Genomic DNA, 18,594 nt, shown 5'->3' on the forward strand with positions numbered 1-18,594 from the left:
AGGTGTGATGATTTTGAATGGCGTAAAAATCTACGTAAACCTATTACGCTTTCAAAGCATAATTATACATATTGCAATATAATTTGTTCTATTTATTGAATACTTCTATTTATTATATCTATATATTCTATATAAAATATATTAAGTTTTTCAATATAGTTAATATTATTCATGCAGAGGAATTCATCGTTCGCAACATATTCAAATATACCATGGAAGTTTTAACTATCTGAAATAGTAATATCTCTTCCTTATAAAATGCAGGTTAGTAATTTCGGAAATTTTAAAATTAATTTAAATATGTATTAATTTAAATATGTATTAAAAATTAGAAAATGTAGCCGGTATAAATGTTACAATAATTTAATATAAATAATACAAATAAATAGAAAATGAATATATACAATATATTAAATTTTTATTAATGCTTAATTATAAGTGCGATGTATATGTGATACTTACATCACCAAAAGTTGCGACAGACAATTGAAAGAATTTTCCAGCAGTTAACCTGATAACATTATTTGACCGTGCTATTATTAAAACAAGCCCAAGAGCAGTTTCATGTGGCAATTCGTACCAATTAATCATATACACCTTTTCACCGACGTTGTTGCACTAATAAATTTAAATTAAAAAAATTTTTTTATTAAATAAAAATATGTAGAAATTAGTAGAAATATAGTAAAATACATATAAAAAACGATTTATCTTTTAAAGTGCCTGGCATAGTCATTAATTATATTTGACTTGAATTCAAATTATTACCTGCTCTGTGAGGGTCTCACCAATATAACAAAATACGAAAATATTGAAAGCCATAGATAAGTATATAATAACAAATGACATTAATTTTGCCACATCCAATGTATTAAAATTCTATAAAGATAAAAATAATATAAGAAAAAGAGAATCAATTACTCGTTGTTTTCTAATTAATAATTAAAAAATGACGAATATTTAATTCTCTTTTTCTGATATTTATATAATAAATATATGTATAATTACTAAACTGACATTTCATAAATAAACATATGCATTATCACATATTCACCTTTCTTGTTTTTAGCATACCGTAATAAAGTAATAAGTAAGTAAACACATATTCATTGTACAGCCCAGCAATTCCACGAGACAAATATTTTGCATAATAGATTCCATACGTGATATAAAACTGAAACATATAATATATGCAATATTAACGTTTAACATAACATCTTTTTTTTTGAGGAAAAAAAATATTTTGTTTAATATAAGTCATTTTTTTCATGTGAATATTTTTTTAATATTATAAAATCACATGTAGTGCAGATACTTAAATGAAATACCTCAGCACTCTCAAATGATGTTCCACAATAATAGCCAATCTTCGTCCAGCGAAATTGTTTTCATTATTTTTGTCCACAAGTTTATTTAACCACGAAAATAACACAGTCAGCTGAGCGTACGCGTGCATAGCAAAAATCGCATCGAGACTGCAAATGCTTACCGTAACGGAATTAACTATAAAAGTTGATAATATTTCTATAACTTGCATGATTTCATTCGCGGGACTGAATCTTGTATCGATAAACTTGCTGTAAATCGGACAAGCCATTAGACGCATTGAAATGGTTTCATTGCCAACGATAACGATCGTGGTAGTCAATGATTTGACTATAGCGAAGAGAAATGTGCCGCTCTGCATGAATATCGCGCAGATTCCAGAGACAAAACGACCGACCTTGGCTTGTTGTAGCATCACCTGTTGATCCTCGTTATTTTTAATCAGTCTCCAATCCATTTCCATGTGTTGCACGCATTTGCGTATATCGTTAGTGTATGCAAGGAGTAAACAATAATTAATCATGCCCATAATCCAGTGACTCAACGGACCTATCATGCTCAATTTTATCTCTATATCTTTCTCCTCCAGCCATACATATAAGAAAAACGGCACCGTAACGATTGTCATTAAGAATGAACAGACAAGAATATGCACGTATGAAATAAATTTCTCGGCTTTCGTTGTCATGCTTATTCGCGACCAAATACCGAGTGGCATTAGAAACCAACGAGCTAATTGTAAACTGTAATCGTTATTATTTTTATATGTAAGTTGAATGTTTGTTGCCTCATGCTCGGAGTACGTCATGATGGACGCTTCGTGAAGGCGCACGATGCACTGAATGTGACAAATATATATGTAGTAACAAATAGTGCGTTAGAGTTATATTCAAACGAGCGCCTGCGCGAATCTTTAGAGTTGTTTGATGAACGTACAGAATACGCATGGATTTAATCAATAACTCGCGAAAGGGTAGCGCTTATTGTAAAGAGAACTTTGTGGATTAATATGCTTTGGTGCATATAATTGTGAATGTCACTTAATATTTTATGGCATAATATTTAATATTTTACATGTTGCTATTAATAAATAAAACATAGGAAGTAATACAAGATAATTTGTAAAGAATGCCAAAAATTATAATAATTATAATACAATCTGTATTTCTCTCTCTCGACAATTTTTAATTTTAATTTTAATTTTAAATTGTATCTTTTAATAACAAATAAATAATAATGTGTTTGTGTGCCTTTATTTTAAAAATGTTATACAGATAAAGGAGATGAGAATATATCGGAAATTTCTACAATCTCACATTCATGTTTACGTTGTGACAGTTCGTAAAATATTCAGATAAACGAGGGATGTTTTGATAACCTGGAATGATTAATAATTTGCCGAAATGCTTCTGGAAAAGAAATTGTTGATACTCACATCACTGAAAGTCGCAACGGAAAGTTGAATTAATTTTCCAGCAGTTATTTTGATCACAGAACTCGATCTGGATATGATCAAGATCAAGCCAAGAGCTGTTTTATGAGGTAAGCGATACCAATCAGTCATATATGCTGTTTCACCGACTTTCTTGCACTAATAAATATGGCTATTAAAAATATATGTTAATATTTATGCTAGACGATATTCCCTGTTTCTTTACCTGTTGTGTTAAAATTTCACCTATGTAACAAAATATAAAAATATTGAAACTCATGGATATATATACAATAATATATGCTGCTATACTCTTTGCATCAATTTTATTCCACCACTAAAAAGATTATAACAAATTGAAAATTTTTTCGAGACTTTTAAAAGGCGTATTATTAAAGTGTGATTGTGACTATTCACCTTTTAAGATGATTAGCATACCGTAATTGAATAATATCCAAGCATACACAAGTTAAATGTACATCCAACTAATTCTACCAGACATATTTGATGCATAACATCTTCGATGCGTGCTATGAATCTAAAATTTAAATTTTAAGAAAATAGAGAAATCTTTGATATTTTGTTGTATTTTTAAAAAATGTTGTCTAAACTATTTTTATCAACACATACTGCATTTATCTGTTTCATTATATAATATATCGAAGTTTAAATAATCAAAAAAGTTTATAATCAAAATTTTATTTACAAAAGAAGTTTATTTTGCAATATTCTCTAAAATTTTCTTAAATAAGATAAAATTATGTAATTTTGAAGATTTGCGTAAAACATTATTTACAGTATTCCTCTATAAATTGAAAGTTGCTTCAAAATTTTTGTTAATGTAGACAAAAAGACAATTCAGCTTCCAAAAGCTTGTTTTGGTAGCTCATGAGAATAAAAGCGAATAAATAAAAATATATAGTTCATAATATCAAAATTAAAACTAAATCATGTCATTCACAATCAGATAAATCTCGCGATTTATTCGCATAAATGAAAGTGGAAATAATTCTTTGTTAATAAATCAAAAAGTTTCCTACTAAAGGAGTATTGCATGTTAAATTAAGTACAGTTTAATAATTACAATTACATGTTTGAAATTATATTTTCGAATATTTTATTTTTAAAAAATTAAATCAAAATTGGCACATAAGAGCGCGGGGGTAGTTAGAGCGCAGGGAAGAAACAACACTTTCTTTTTATTAACGCCCGTTATTTTTAAGTTGGAAATAAATCAACAATTAATAAGAAGGAAAGGTTGTTTCTTCCCTGCGCTTTAATTACCACACTATGGCTTTTATATGCCAATTTTGATTTAATTTTTATTTATTTGAGCCAAATTTCTAAATATTATTTTATTTTTGAATATATATAATACATAATTCTATTAATACCTTAAAACACGCAAGTGATGGTCCACGATATCGGCTAATCTTCGTTGGACCGTATCACTTTTTTTCACACCTTCACCTTCGACAAGTTTATCTAGACACAACGTCAAGATATCGAGCTGTCCGCACGCATGCATAGCGAAAACGGCGGCCAGACTGCAAGCTCCGACAGTAGTGGAATTTACTATGAAACATGAGAACAGCTGCATTATTAACACGATTTCATTTGCCGGACTGAATCGGGCATCCACAAACTTGCTGTACGAGGGACAAGGCAGCTGAAGCATCGGGACGCTCCGATTGTCGTCGATCGGCACCATCACCGTCGTCATCCCGGACACGATGCTGTAGGAGAAGACGCCGCCGTGCATGAAAATCGCGCAGAAACCTGCCACGAATCTGCCCAGCTTCGCGTTCCTCACCATGATCTCGCGATGCTGCGATCGCCTGATAATCCGCCAATCCATTTCCATATGTCGCATGCATCGATGTATATCGGCGCTACGCAGCAATAGGGAACAATAATTCATTCCACCCATAAGCCAATGACTCAGCGGGCCAATTGCACGGAGTTTCAGCTCGACGTCCTTCTCCTCGAGAACGATGTTCAACGCACACGGTATCACGGTGAAGGCTATTAAAAAATAACAAACGAATATTAGAGCGCGAGACACAGCTTTCTCGCTGCTCGAAGTTGTGGTTGATCGCGGCCACGCGCCTATCGGCTTTAGAAACCACCGATTCAGTTGTACACTGTGATCGTGCAGCTCTTTAGTCACCGACCGACACATTATGACTACACGACGGCACAATAACTACTAATCGACTATTATAGTAACGGTCGCTGTGGCGTCTGCGCGAAAAGATAGTCCACTATATGAAATAAATCTGATCGATTGAAAGGTACTGTCGGACTTGTTGCTTCGGTAAACGTTGCGAATACATCTATATATACCTTGAGTTAACTTGATCAAGAATTCTATGATCATATGTGATACATGAAGCATTTTATCGATACAGAACATTGCAGAATTATATTAGTTTACAAACTGATTTTTTGACTAAACTGATAGTGTTTCATTGGAGAAAATAATATGGTGACATTTGTTTGAAATTAATGTGCGGATTATTTTTTGACTAATTTATTCTAAGAGTTATGTGATATAGTAAACAATTTATATGATGATAGTACAAAGAATATTTAATAGAATAATTTAAATAAGAAAATTTAAATAAGAAACGAAGAAAAAGAAAAAAAGAATGTTTAAATAAGATATTTTCATTTGTTTGAAATAAATTATTCAGAAGCTCACAAAATATAAGTTTTATATGGGCGATATCACTAAGTTCTTTTTAAACTATATAAAATATGATAATATATTTATTTTTAAAATATCTATTTCAGAAAAATATTAAATATAATCAATCATAAAATAACTGATTAGTGGTTAATAATAAAATATGCAAGCTTCTTTATGAATGCCACTAATGCGGCATACGTCATATTTTTATGCAAATCTGTGCGTTATTTATCCTTTTCGTAACTTGTGATATTTTTCGTATCTTTCATATTCCATTTCTGAAAGATCGAAATACGTGGAAACAATGTTTTTATGATTAATGATATTTATTGACATGTTTATCTTTCAGCTTTCAAATTTTTCATTTTTTATTGAGCAGTAAGATGTTAGCATATATATTAACTAACTACTTAATATAATAATCACACATACACATATAAGTCACACATACAACATAATTTTAGTGCAGAAATCTTTATCCCACCGTAATCATATCCGTAATATCCGATCGAACATAAATATTTTTCGATCAATTCAATGAGACATATTTGATGCTTAATTCACTTGATGTAAAATTCAAATATTCTATATATCCGATCGAACATAAATATTTTTCGATCAATTCAATGAGACATATTTGATGCTTAATTCACTTGATGTAAAGTTCAAATATTCTATATATAATAATATATAATACATGCACTTGCTAATCAAAAATCTTTTCAGTTATAAACTTAATATTTTTTATAAATGTAAATATTATTTGCAAATTTTCCATTGCCTTTGCCTGCGCAAATGCTGCATAATAGTTCATATTCAATTTGTTCGCAGTTTTCTATCTTATGAAAATGCACGTATTATTGGTTTTAGTATCTTCGCGCAATGAAAATGTGTGTTGCAGCAAATTTCCGTGATTGTGTTTGATATAGAAAAAAGCACATTGCAGTAAATAAGCGGAATTTTACGCTAGTTGATAAATTTAGTGCAACTTGTTGCATCGTTGTTTTTTTCGTGTTGGTGTGTCGATTCGTCGAAAGGCAGATCATAAAAAGAGGAAAAGATAAAATAGCAATTTTGATATTGTATGCTTTCTAAAGTGCCCATAGAAAATAAATATTTTTATGTATTTATTGTATATAGGATATTATTTTTATGTACTTTAATTTTTTTTATATTCTATGATTCAATAATTCAAAGGTTCAATATACATATTATTAATAAGGAAATAATATTACTAAAAGCCGACGATTTTTAAATTGTTTCTTATTGCATGTGAATTAATTTGCTTCTATTTTTATACATATTATAGTTACATGGTTACGGTACGAAGTATATTTAAATATGCTGCAGATGTTTTAATCACCTGAAATAGATAAGAAGAATAGATTAAATAAATTTTTGTAGAAGTTTCATATTTAAAATATTTGATAAATTTAACATAACTTTTATATCAAACTTTTCTAAAATTAGATAATCTATAAGTATACTGTACAAAAAAAATGCAATGAAATGTAGTATATGAAATAATGAAATTTTACTTTTAGGTGAAAGTGTGGTGCTATTAAAAAACACTCACATCACCAAACGTTATTAAAGAAAGTTGAATTAATTTTCCAGCAGTGATTTTAATCACGGCACTAGATCTTGATATTATTAATATCATACCGAGAGCAGTCTTATGAGGTAACCGATACCAGTCAGTAAAATAAGCCATTTCGCCCACTTTCTTGCACTGAAATTAATTTTATGAATATAATATAATAAATATATCTTTATATAAGAATTGCACAAATATTTTGTAAAATTTTATATTCATAAATTTTTATTTCGAAAAAAGCAATATATAGTTTACTTGTTCCGTGATTAGTTCGCCTATGTAACAGAATATAAAGATATTGAAAGACATAGATATGAACAAAATACTATACGTTGCTATGGTCTTCGTATTTCTTGCATTCCATTCCTGAAATTGCAATACGAAGTATTGAGAAAATAAAAATTCTTTAAGAATATAGAAATAATTAATATTTCAATGAAAAATTTTAAAATCTTTGTTTTCTTATTACATATTGAATTAAAAGCAAGTAATTATGTGAACTTTTTTTCTTATATACATATAAATAAATAAATTATTTTCTATCATATATCATAAAAAACTCCCTCTATTTTTATTAAAAATGCATAATAAATACATAACTTACTTGTATGTGTTCTATTTGTTGACAAAAATAAAATTTGTAACAATTGATCAAGATTTATAGCTATTTCTTAATGAATGATTAATACACAAGATAATAGCTATTTATTAATAAACAAACAAAAAAAGTCTTAGATTTATTTCATGAATATATATTATCGAATGAAATATATATATATATATATAATGGCATATAAAACACTAATTTCTTTTATCATATTTTATAAAAAACAATTTATTTAGGCTTTAGTTTATTATAATATTAGTGAGAAACTAAGAGCTTTAAATGATATATTAATAATATTTTTTATTATACCTTAATAGAACAATATCCAAGTAAGCATAAATTTAACGTGCATCCAACTAATTCCACGAGACATATTTGATTCATAATTTTCTCGAAGCTTGATAAGAAACTAAAATTATAATATTTCAGATTTTAAGCGCACTGACTTCTTTTTTACTTAGTATATATTATAAATAATTTCTTATAAAGTTAATAAGCGATACTTTACTTTAATACACGCAAATGTTGCTCAACTATGTTAGCCAATTTACATTCGACAGATCGTTTCTCCTCTTCTTCGTCGACTAGTTCGCTCAACCAAGAATAGAGCACGGCAAATTGACCGCATGCATGTGTCGCGAAAACCGCGGCAAGGCTGCACGCACCAACCGTGATAGAATTTGCTATGAAACCAGACAAAAATTGCATCGCTAATACGATTTCGTTTATCGGATCGCGGCTGGTATCCATTAGCTTGCTATAGAACGGGCAAGGTAATCGTCGCATTATGACAGTCTGATTGTCGATTATGGCGATCATCGGCGATAGACTGTTTACCACGCTGTACGAAAACACGCCACAATGCATGAAGACTGCACAGAAGCCGGCTACGGATCGGCCGAATCTGGCGTATTTCAGCATCACTACGCGATCCTCGATTCTACTCACCGTGCACCAATCGCTCTCCATGTGCTCGATGCAACGACGTATATCTTTACCCCGCCATAACAGCGAGGAATAATTTATCCCATTCATGATCCAATGACTCACGGGTCCTACCGAGTTCATCTTAATATCGAGCTCTTGCTCGTCGAAGTAAAAGTATAACATGCAAGGCACTACTGTGAAAGCTATGAGAATGTAGCACGTTATCTGTATGATCCTTGATAGGATTCTGTCAGCGATGGTGGTTGCACGCGATTCCGGCCAGGCACCGATTGGTTTCAGAAACCAACGATTTAGTTGAATACTATAATTATGATACTCGTCAGAACGATCCGAAGCTGACATCACTTTAACAGGCAGTGAAGTCATCATAATTCGTCAAAAGCACACGAAATACTGAACGTTTATCGCATCTTTCAGCGACATGGAATAGTAAGCGGAATAGTTAATGTAGCGATTGCGCAGATTCTTCTTTATAGAAAGGTTTGCATGTCTTGAGAGGCGGAACATTGCACTAATCGATAATGACTACTTGTTGCACCGCCACTTGCAACTATAGACTAGTATTAGATATAAACTGTGTGCAGTGTGTGATGCATTTTGTTTTATAAGCGATCGTACAGAATTGTGAAATATACGACACTAATTTGCATATTTTAAAATTTATGGCAATCGATCAAGACTTTACTGATCGTATGTATTGTATTATTAATATTTTGTTTTTATGCAAAAATAAAAATTGCTTTTATTTATGTCAAATATTTAAAAATCCCTTTAGACGTATGAATAAAATCCCTTTCTAAAGGCATTTTATGTCGATAAGACATAATTATATAATTATTATGTGAAAACATGATGAATTGTTTATTGGCATAATAATCTGAATATAAAAAATTAAATTATAATTTATAAAGATTAATTCCAAAGAAAAGTGCGCATTACTGCTTTGATTAATATCTTGAATCTTAAGTCAAGTTTTATGCAAATAATCAGATTTCAGCTGAGTATCTTATTTGATTTTTAATTAAAATATAATTATATTATTAATTATATTTTAAGATTCATTTTTTAAATATATTATATATAATAAAATACAATTCAAGAATTCTATATTTATTGATTTATTATTGCGTTTTAACAATTGTATATATGAATCAAATTTATATACGAAAAAAATTAATATCTACATATAGGAATTATATTTTCACTTCATATATTGCCTATATAAATATAAAATATATTATAAAATAGTTATATTTTGTCTTTCTCATGCAATATTTACATAGTTAAAGTTCGAAGCATATTTAGGTATGTAACAGATGTTTTAATTACCTGAAATGTTTAACATATAATTAATTTATATGTTGATAGATCCGAATAAAGATTATGCTCTATGTAAATTTGTATTACTTTTTACATAATAGAGAATCTTAGAAATTAAATTTGTTTTATAGAAGTCATATGCTTACGACACCGAAAGTTGCAATAGACATATGAAATATTTTTCCAGCCGTAATTTTGATTACAATTCTTGATCGCAAAATTATTAAAATTAGACCAAGGACAGTTTTATGCGGTAAATAATACCAATTGATCATATAAGCTGCTTCACCAACTTTTTTACACTGTCGCAAAAGTTGAATCAATCGTGAATCAAAAATAAAAAGTATTTTAATTATAGGTAAGTTATGAGAATAATTTATATATATATATATATATATATATATATATATATATATATATAATTATTTACCTGGTTTGCTACAAGTTCACCAATGAAGCAAAATATGAAAATATTGAACATCATCGATGTGAGTACCATGATATATGTTATTATAGTATTCATACTTTCTTCATACCATTCCTGGAAATATATGTAAATTAATAGCATTTAAAATATGAAAAAAATAAGCAATTGTCATAGATTTTTTTTCAAATTTTTTTGGCGTACCGTAATGGTATAATATCCTAACATACATAAATTAAATGTACACCCAACTAATTCTACAAAACATATCTGTCGCAAAATTGCCTCCATACGTGAAAGAAATCTGTAATTGATATGTTTATAATAACTGGCAAAAAATTTTTAATATTTTTTAATTCTAAAATAGTTCATTTTTTGCAAATATAATATAAAATGTTTGCAAAAAGTGCAATAAAATAATTTTCAATAATTTTTAGTATTTTATAGGTTTTTGATATCTTTATAATTAAAAAATTGAATTTTGTAAGAAATCAATCTTAAGCGCTCGCATGGAATTATCTGACAATGTCAGTAAAAATTCAAAAATTCAAATATGACTGTGTCATTTAGTAGATAATTAAAAAAATTGTATATAATTTTGTTTATAATTTATCTTACTTCAACGCTCGCAAATGATGCTCTACGACATTCGCCAATGTTAGCTCTTGTTTCTTATCGACTAGTTCTTCGAGACGTAACATTACTATATCAAGTTGACCGGAAGCATGCATTGCGAAGACAGCGGCGAGACCACATGCACTAATTGTGACATTATTCACTACGAAGGTGGAGAGACATTGCAACACAAGTACAACTTCATATATTGGACTGATTCTAGTATCCACAATTTTATTGAAAGACGGACATGGTAAGCGACCCGTTGTAATTGTCTTGTTGCCGACGATCACGATTATCCGTGACATTCCTCTCGCTATGTTGTAACAAAGAACACCACCCTGCATGATCAGTGCGCAAATACCCGCTATAACACGACCTACTCTTGCATTCTTCAGCATCACTTCTCGATCTTGCTTTTTCTTCATCATACGCCAATCGCTCTCCATATGTTCGACAGATTTCCGTATCCGATCATTATGATGCAAAAGCGAACAATAATTGATACCACCCATGAGACAATGACTCGTTGGTCCTATAGCTTTGAGCTTTAGGCGGATATCTTTCTCTTCGAAGAGAATATATAGTATAGAAGGTATTACGGTGAAAGCTATTAAAGAATGACATGTTAATTGCAGAATTTTTATCAGAATATTTTTGATCATCGAATTCGTCGATTCGGGCCAAGCTCCTATTGATTTCAAGAACCAACGATTCAATTGAAGACTATAATCGTTATCTTGTCTGTAAACTTCTACGATAGATTTGCTAGAGGTATGCTTCATGGTTGATTCGCGGAAGACGCACTACTACTGATCACTATTGCTGATTGCGTTTTCCAACGAAGTACGTTAACGCTTGCGCGGACATATATCGAACAGTAAAAAAAATTACTGAGAGACAGAACATAATCGATACTTACAGTACCTTCAACTTATTCAACGAAACTGCTTGACGAATTCTTAATATTAGTTATAACAGATTATTATAGACATTTATAATATTATATATCTCATACATAAAATGCCATACTAAACAACTAAAAAATACATATTACACATATACATTTTTCAATGGCAATTTTTCATATTATGGCATTACAATATTTTTAATTACTAGGTATGTATTAGCGCTAAGTATTTCAAATAATAAAAAATATTACAATAATAATACAATAAAATTTTATAGATCAATTAAAATTGAATAAATAATTTTTGAGCAAAAGTGTCAATTCTACCTTGTTCTAATATTTTTTTAACTGTTAATATTGGAATTATCAAATAGCAATTTTAAAGTTGCAATAAACATAATTAATTATTTCTGTAATTATGTTTTTAATAGTATTTGATCTCGAGATTCTTAGAATCCATTCAAATAATTTTTAATGTGTTGTAATCTATGTTTCTGTCATAATTTTATTTGTGATAGGATATTAAAAGAATATATATGAATCTTATATATGAATCATTTCCTTATTTTCTCAATACTTTCTTAAAAATAAATTTGCATTATTTTCTATTAAAGTCACTTAGTTTTATAGAACATGATGCTAATTGTAAGAAAAATTTTATAGGAAAAAATGTGAAAAATATATCAAAATTTTTGAATAAAATATATATTTGTCAGTATGCACACATAAATTTTCTATTTATTAAAATTATATTTTTACTTCATTTTTCTTTTTAATATGGGATGGAGAACAATTAATAATTATTTGACTGTTTATACATAATTACATTAATAATTTGTACACTTTGGATAAATTTTAAGAAGTTTATGTATGTAACATGTTTAAGTAAGCAATCGATATCTTAATCACCCATCAATTGAATGAATTATATGTAAATCATGCTGAAAAAATATAATAGACATTGACATTGCATTACTTACGTCATTGAAAGTACTGAAAGAGAAAGTACAGCTCGAAGAGATTTTTATAAGTTCTTCTGTAATTTCTTCAGTAAGTTTGATAGATAAATTTGACGTAGCAATCATCAATATGAGAGCAAGACTTTTCCTTCCTGGTAAACGATACCAATCGATCAGATGATGTCTCGCCGATTTTTTGTACTACTTACAGGATTACTTTTTTCATTTCGCTTCTATAATATATATGTTTACACTTATACTAATAAAAATTATTTTAAAAAAGAAGAAAAGTGCATATTCTGAATTTTATTAATGCATAAATTATTATAGAAATATATTATTAAGAGATATTTGTAAAGTAAATTTAAGTTTATTGGAGAGATGCAAAAGAATGCTTTGATAGTAAAAATCATGTCTGTTCATCAATGTAACAAAATATAAAAATATTGAAAAGAAAGAGACATAAGAAGAATAATATATCTTATAATAATAATAATAATAATAATAATAATAATAATTATATATATATATATATATATATATATATATATATAATATGATTTGTAGGTTCTTTATTTTACCGTAAAGTAAAGATCTTACATTTAAAAACATTTATATTATGGATCGTTTTGTTCAAGTAATAGAAATAAACGTATGCAGTTTTAAATCATATGTCATATTATATGATTTAAAACTACGTATGCTTATTTCCGGCATTACGTGAAAAAAAAACGGTTCACAGTACATATTTTTTTTTATTAATATGTAAACGTATGTTTTTACTCATGAGATTCCGGCTGATTTTGACCAGATTTCAATCAGTTTTGATATCCATCGATTGAGCTGAATGTTCAATCGCATGTCTTTCATAATCATACTTGCGACAAAATTGAAATCTGCATAGGATTTCCATTTCATTAAAGCATCAGGATTTTATAGTTACTAAAGAGTTACAAAGATACAAGCGCAGAAAGGCGGTTGCGTTATTTCCTATAGCTTCCCTTCTGAGGAAATAAAAAATGGTCAAGCCATCAACCATATCAAGGGAATGAAGGGTGCATTTTATAGTCATATTGACTATCATATGATGTGATAAAAGAGAACTACTTTTCCTCTTCAACTATGTTTGCCGCTGTGCATGAATTATATACATGAAGCTTGTGTTTCTCACATCTTCCGTGAACAATAAAAATTGATGATTTTCTTTAAAATTACAAATTATAACACGTACATACATAAAATATTGTTTGTGTATATTTATGTGATTCAACTATGAAACTGTAGTAAATAGTATATATTTTATTTTCTTTCTTATTATATTTCTGTATTTATACAAACTCATTTCTTGTTTACAACCTGTTATGCATATTGATATGTATTCTAATGTTTTACTTCTGAGTATTTATATAAGACAAAATCTTTAATAAATATATACAAAATTATTAGTAATAAAGTGTGAATAATAATTTTGTTTTATATAGATTTATATTTTATTTAAAAATGCAAAATGCACATTTTTATTAATTAAGTAAGACCGACAGGCTGAAAATTTCTGCTATAAGAATAATCACGTCAAATATATCTATACTAAGATTTTTTGTTTCTCGTTAACAAATTCTTCAAAATATAACTTACCACTCGATCGAGAAAACGAGATATCCTGAAAATGTTAGATTGTACGCTGAGCATAACTGTTAAAGTTTAGCTTAGTATGAATAATTTTGCTAAAACATAGTCACAAATGATGGGCTTATATCACGCAACCTGTCATGGTATTCCTCAGCATCACATAAACCAACTACATATTTAGAAACAAATATTATAATAACAATAATTGATACCGCTTATGAGATAGTAATTTGTAACCTTGTGTGTTAGAAAGAAATTTAAATCCTCTTTTTCTTTTAAAGAATGTACATACTATAGAAGATATAACCGGGTAAAAGCTAAAAAATGAAAAGTTATTTGCAATCTTTACCTCAATGGTTATTGAGTTCCAATTTGAAGTTATTAATTTCTGATTAATACTCAAGATCATTGAAAATCATAATATATAATTTTATAATTAAATATGTATAATTTTATACCATATATAATAAAATCTTATCTATAAGAGAGATTTTAATAAAAAGAAATTTGAAGAGAATAGAAAAATATAAAAAGTACATTAAATTTTTATATAAATATTTCTGAATATATGTATGTATAAATTTATTATAACAGCATATTTAAATATATTTTATTTCTCTTTTTTCTTAAATATAAGATTATAAATTTATATTTTTTTTAAATCAACAATTTCTGCATACATATAGATTTTACGAAGTTAATGTACGTAACATGTTCAAATAGGCGACAGATGTCTTAACCACCTATGGATTGAACGAGAGATATTTAAAACATATATGTTTACTCGATTTAATAAACATTGATATTGTGCACTACTTACGTCACCGAAGCTACTAAGAGACAACTCGAAGAAATTTCCAGCAGTAAATTTGACAGACGAATTAGACATAGCGATGATTAACACAAGGGCGAGACCTTTTCTTTTTGGTAGACGATACCAATCGATCATGTATGAGATCTCGCTGATCTTTTTACACTGTTTGCACAGAATTATTTTTTTTATAAATTCAATAAATTTTTTTTATAAACATATTTACGCTTATCGATTTTCACTTTTCAAAAAGTAAAAATGCGCGTATTTTTTAATTTTATTATTGTATATGCTATATATTATTGTATATATACTATATTTTTTCTATTACATAAATATACTGTAAAAATTTAATTGTAAAATTTGTCATTAAGTTTATCAAAAATGCAAAGAAACATTTCGAGAATGAGAATTATACCTGTTCAGCGATAAGTTCGCCAATATAACAAAATATGAAAATATTAAATGTAAGAGATATGAGCAGAACAATATATGTAATATAACGTGCAGGTTCTTTATTATTCCATTCCTGTAATATAAAGATAATTTTATTTTAATACGTTATACGTATTATCGTAAATAATCTACGATATTACTTAAAACAGATGATGCATTTGACGGTTAGCGCCTTTTTTTACGATATGCATACCGTAATAACATAATATCCAAGAAAGCACATGTTTAATGTACATCCCGTGATTTCCACGACAGATATTTCACGTAATATTTTCTCTGTTAGAGATATAAAACTGGAAGGCATCAGGCACGTGTAAGATGAAACAAAAATATTTTTTTTAAAGAATGTTAATTAAATTATTAACTCTTGGCCAGTGATGCTAAATTATCCATTTATACTTTTCAATTGTAATATAAAATATAATGAAAATAACTGCAATATTATATTTAAAATATAATAATTGAACAGATATTTTATGCGTGATTTGTATAGAATTTACATTATTTATCTCTGTATTCTAAACATACTCCACTTTTTTCAATTACTATGTATTATTAGTAGTAGCATTATTTATGAGAGAATGAGGAGAGAAAGAGAACAGTGTTTAAAAATATAAAGTAAAATAATAATATAATATTAAATATAATATTATTATAATATTAATAAATATAAATTTGTATATTCATAGTATGCTTCTACTCTTTTCACACACGATTGTGTCGTTATTCTTTCATTTCCAAGAGTGAAATATATAAGAAAATCACTCTCTAAAGTCGCAAAATTACTTACTGTAAGATCCGAACATGCTGTTGCACAATCATCGATAATCTGTCGTCTAAGTTTCCGCGAAGATCTTCCCTTCCGTCCACTAAATGCTCGATCCATTGCATCAGAACCTCCATGCGACCGTAAGCATGCATCGCGAATACGGCGGCTACACTGCAAGCACCGGCAGTGATGGAATGCGCAATAAAGCCTGACAAACATTGCACCCAGAAGAAAATCTCACTGACGGGACTGTATCGCGCATCAACGATTACTCTGGCGACTGGATACACCAGAGGCTGATATGTCAAATTACTATCACTCTCCGTGACTTTGCCATTGCTGAATGGCATTGCAAGATAATAAAATACAGCACCACCATACATAAAGAACGCGCATAACACCACGAGACGACGGCCAAACTTCGCGTTTCTGATCATGATAATACGATCTTCATAATATCGTGTATTCATCCAATCATTTTTAATGTATTCGATACCTCTGCGGATATCGTTCTCGCGGAAGATCAGAGAGGAATATTTAATGACGGCCATCAGACAGAAACTTAGTGGTCCGGAGAGCTTCAAGGTATTATATGTGTCCTCTACCTCGAGCGTTATGTAGACGGCGCAAGGTATAAACAGGAAGCCAATAAGACTAGTGCACATCACGTTTATTAGCATATAACCGTATTTTTCTATCCATGAGGTTTTTGCTGATTTTGGCCAGACACCGATCGGTTTTAGTATCCAACGATTCAACTGAATGCTCAACTGTATGTCTTTCTCATAACCGTAGGTAGACGCGACGACGTTAGACTTCTGCGTAAGATTTCTGTACATCATTAAAGCGCGAGAGCTCCGTCGCTACTGAAAGGATTGTGCAAAGATACAAGCGCAGGAAGCTAACAATAAGTACGGCTGCGCCGTTTCATGTAGCTTCCCTTCCAAGTAATAAGTAGTGTATACGATCACCATATCAGGACAATGAAGGGTGAATTTTATACTCATATTGACTTTCATAAGAAGATAAAAGGGGATGTTATTCCTCTCGAACTATTTCTGTTACTCTTCATAAATTACATATATGAGGCTTGCGTGTTTTGCACAGCTACCTCCTGTGAGACTTCCGTGAATCTTCCATAAAGATTGATAATTTTTTTTTCTTAAAGTATTGCAGATTATAGAATAAAAAAATATTTTTTAATTTTACTTTCTGTTTTATATTAATATTTACACAAACTTTTTTTCTGCAATCCATTATGCACATTAAGATCTATTAAGTAGTAGTCCCTAGGAGTGTTTTTATTTAAACGATACAATCGTAAAAAATAATATACAATCTTATGGAAAAATAGAATTATAAAAAATTTATGGAAAATTGCTGATATTAACTTGTATCAAAAATATATATATTTTCTTTATATAATAAATTATATTAATATAAATTATCGAATAAGTTTATATCTCCGAAAAAGTCACAATAGGTAATTGTATCCTTTCTCCTTTGGTTATTTTTATAACATTTGATTTCGAGATTATTAGAATCGAATCAAGTATGTAATATCATTTCGTTATGCAATTTTATCCATTTTTTGACATTATACAAGTACTTTGGATCTATGTTTCTATATCATTATTTTATTTAAAAATATAATAAACAAAAAAGTTTCTTATATTTATATAGCTTGCAGATATTTGATCAGGAGGAGGATCAATAAAAATTTTAACTATGTTATAAAATATAAAAATGTTACACGATATAGATATACATCCATGATATATAATGCATGATGTAAATACAGTGAAGTATGTAAACAACATTATTTCTGTGCAATTTCTGTGTGTGGTATTATAAATGCTATATATTTTACTTCTACAAACTTTGAAATGAATTTAAAAAATTTTTCAATATTATTTAATTTTATATTGCGTAATAAAAAAGACAAAACAGGTTATGAAAAGAAATTTGATATAAGTGCGCATTCGATATACATGTATATTAAATTTTTTTAGCAAATTCTTAATATTTATACGCAGATACATGAGTTTTCTATTTGTTTTATATCATATTATGTCTATACATATTTGATTTCTCTTTTT

The 18,594-nt window shown here is 28.8% G+C and overlaps 4 protein-coding genes across 4 annotated transcripts; all 4 read right to left on the minus strand.

Moving 5' to 3' along the window:
• Nucleotides 1–169: 169 nt before the first annotated feature.
• Nucleotides 170–2,359, minus strand: LOC105252253 (odorant receptor 82a). The gene is made up of 5 exons (XM_025409505.1): nucleotides 1,329–2,359; nucleotides 1,075–1,174; nucleotides 769–879; nucleotides 463–618; nucleotides 170–229 (listed from the first exon to the last, which is right to left on the minus strand). The coding sequence occupies exons 1-5, from the start codon at nucleotides 2,132–2,134 to the stop codon at nucleotides 170–172; spliced, it is 1,233 nt and encodes a 410-aa protein (XP_025265290.1). The 5' UTR covers nucleotides 2,135–2,359.
• Nucleotides 2,360–2,582: 223 nt separating this feature from the next.
• Nucleotides 2,583–9,253, minus strand: LOC105252254. The gene is made up of 10 exons (XM_011259560.3): nucleotides 8,163–9,253; nucleotides 7,964–8,063; nucleotides 7,303–7,413; nucleotides 7,027–7,182; nucleotides 6,772–6,813; nucleotides 4,153–4,964; nucleotides 3,197–3,296; nucleotides 2,985–3,095; nucleotides 2,762–2,917; nucleotides 2,583–2,704 (listed from the first exon to the last, which is right to left on the minus strand). The coding sequence occupies exons 1-10, from the start codon at nucleotides 8,969–8,971 to the stop codon at nucleotides 2,651–2,653; spliced, it is 2,451 nt and encodes an 816-aa protein (XP_011257862.2). The 5' UTR covers nucleotides 8,972–9,253; the 3' UTR covers nucleotides 2,583–2,650.
• Nucleotides 9,254–9,865: 612 nt separating this feature from the next.
• Nucleotides 9,866–11,812, minus strand: LOC105252229 (odorant receptor 83a). The gene is made up of 5 exons (XM_011259530.3): nucleotides 10,965–11,812; nucleotides 10,551–10,650; nucleotides 10,353–10,463; nucleotides 10,069–10,224; nucleotides 9,866–9,931 (listed from the first exon to the last, which is right to left on the minus strand). The coding sequence occupies exons 1-5, from the start codon at nucleotides 11,744–11,746 to the stop codon at nucleotides 9,878–9,880; spliced, it is 1,203 nt and encodes a 400-aa protein (XP_011257832.3). The 5' UTR covers nucleotides 11,747–11,812; the 3' UTR covers nucleotides 9,866–9,877.
• Nucleotides 11,813–15,137: 3,325 nt separating this feature from the next.
• Nucleotides 15,138–17,369, minus strand: LOC105252256 (odorant receptor 63a). The gene is made up of 5 exons (XM_020027833.1): nucleotides 16,517–17,369; nucleotides 15,920–16,019; nucleotides 15,689–15,799; nucleotides 15,280–15,435; nucleotides 15,138–15,202 (listed from the first exon to the last, which is right to left on the minus strand). Exons 1-5 carry the CDS (start codon nucleotides 17,335–17,337, stop codon nucleotides 15,149–15,151), a joined length of 1,242 nt encoding a protein of 413 aa, XP_019883392.1. The 5' UTR covers nucleotides 17,338–17,369; the 3' UTR covers nucleotides 15,138–15,148.
• Between the last annotated feature and the right edge of the window lie 1,225 nt (nucleotides 17,370–18,594).

This window comes from Camponotus floridanus, unplaced genomic scaffold, assembly GCF_003227725.1.
Source record: "Camponotus floridanus strain SB8 unplaced genomic scaffold, Cflo_v7.5 scaffold27, whole genome shotgun sequence".
NCBI classification, from domain to species: domain Eukaryota; kingdom Metazoa; phylum Arthropoda; class Insecta; order Hymenoptera; family Formicidae; genus Camponotus; species Camponotus floridanus.

Coding starts and splice junctions, on each gene's coding strand:
- LOC105252256 (XM_020027833.1), bottom strand. CDS start 17,337: ATGATGTACAGAAATCTTACGCAGAAGTCTAACGTCGTCGCGTCTACC. Junction 16,020..16,516: donor CAGCATGTTCGGATCTTACA/GTAAGTAATTTT, acceptor GATGCCTTCCAG/TTTTATATCTCTAACAGAGA. Junction 15,436..15,688: donor GCGAACTTATCGCTGAACAG/GTATAATTCTCA, acceptor CTGTGCAAACAG/TGTAAAAAGATCAGCGAGAT.
- LOC105252254 (XM_011259560.3), bottom strand. CDS start 8,971: ATGATGACTTCACTGCCTGTTAAAGTGATGTCAGCTTCGGATCGTTCT. Junction 8,064..8,162: donor CAACATTTGCGTGTATTAAA/GTAAAGTATCGC, acceptor TTATAATTTTAG/TTTCTTATCAAGCTTCGAGA. Junction 7,183..7,302: donor GCGAACTAATCACGGAACAA/GTAAACTATATA, acceptor AATTAATTTCAG/TGCAAGAAAGTGGGCGAAAT.
- LOC105252253 (XM_025409505.1), bottom strand. CDS start 2,134: ATGACGTACTCCGAGCATGAGGCAACAAACATTCAACTTACATATAAA. Junction 1,175..1,328: donor CATCATTTGAGAGTGCTGAG/GTATTTCATTTA, acceptor TATATGTTTCAG/TTTTATATCACGTATGGAAT. Junction 880..1,074: donor TTACTTATTACTTTATTACG/GTATGCTAAAAA, acceptor TTATCTTTATAG/AATTTTAATACATTGGATGT.
- LOC105252229 (XM_011259530.3), bottom strand. CDS start 11,746: ATGAAGCATACCTCTAGCAAATCTATCGTAGAAGTTTACAGACAAGAT. Junction 10,464..10,550: donor TAGGATATTATACCATTACG/GTACGCCAAAAA, acceptor ATATATTTCCAG/GAATGGTATGAAGAAAGTAT. Junction 9,932..10,068: donor CTATTGCAACTTTCGGTGTC/GTAAGCATATGA, acceptor TAAACATTTCAG/GTAATTAAAACATCTGTTAC.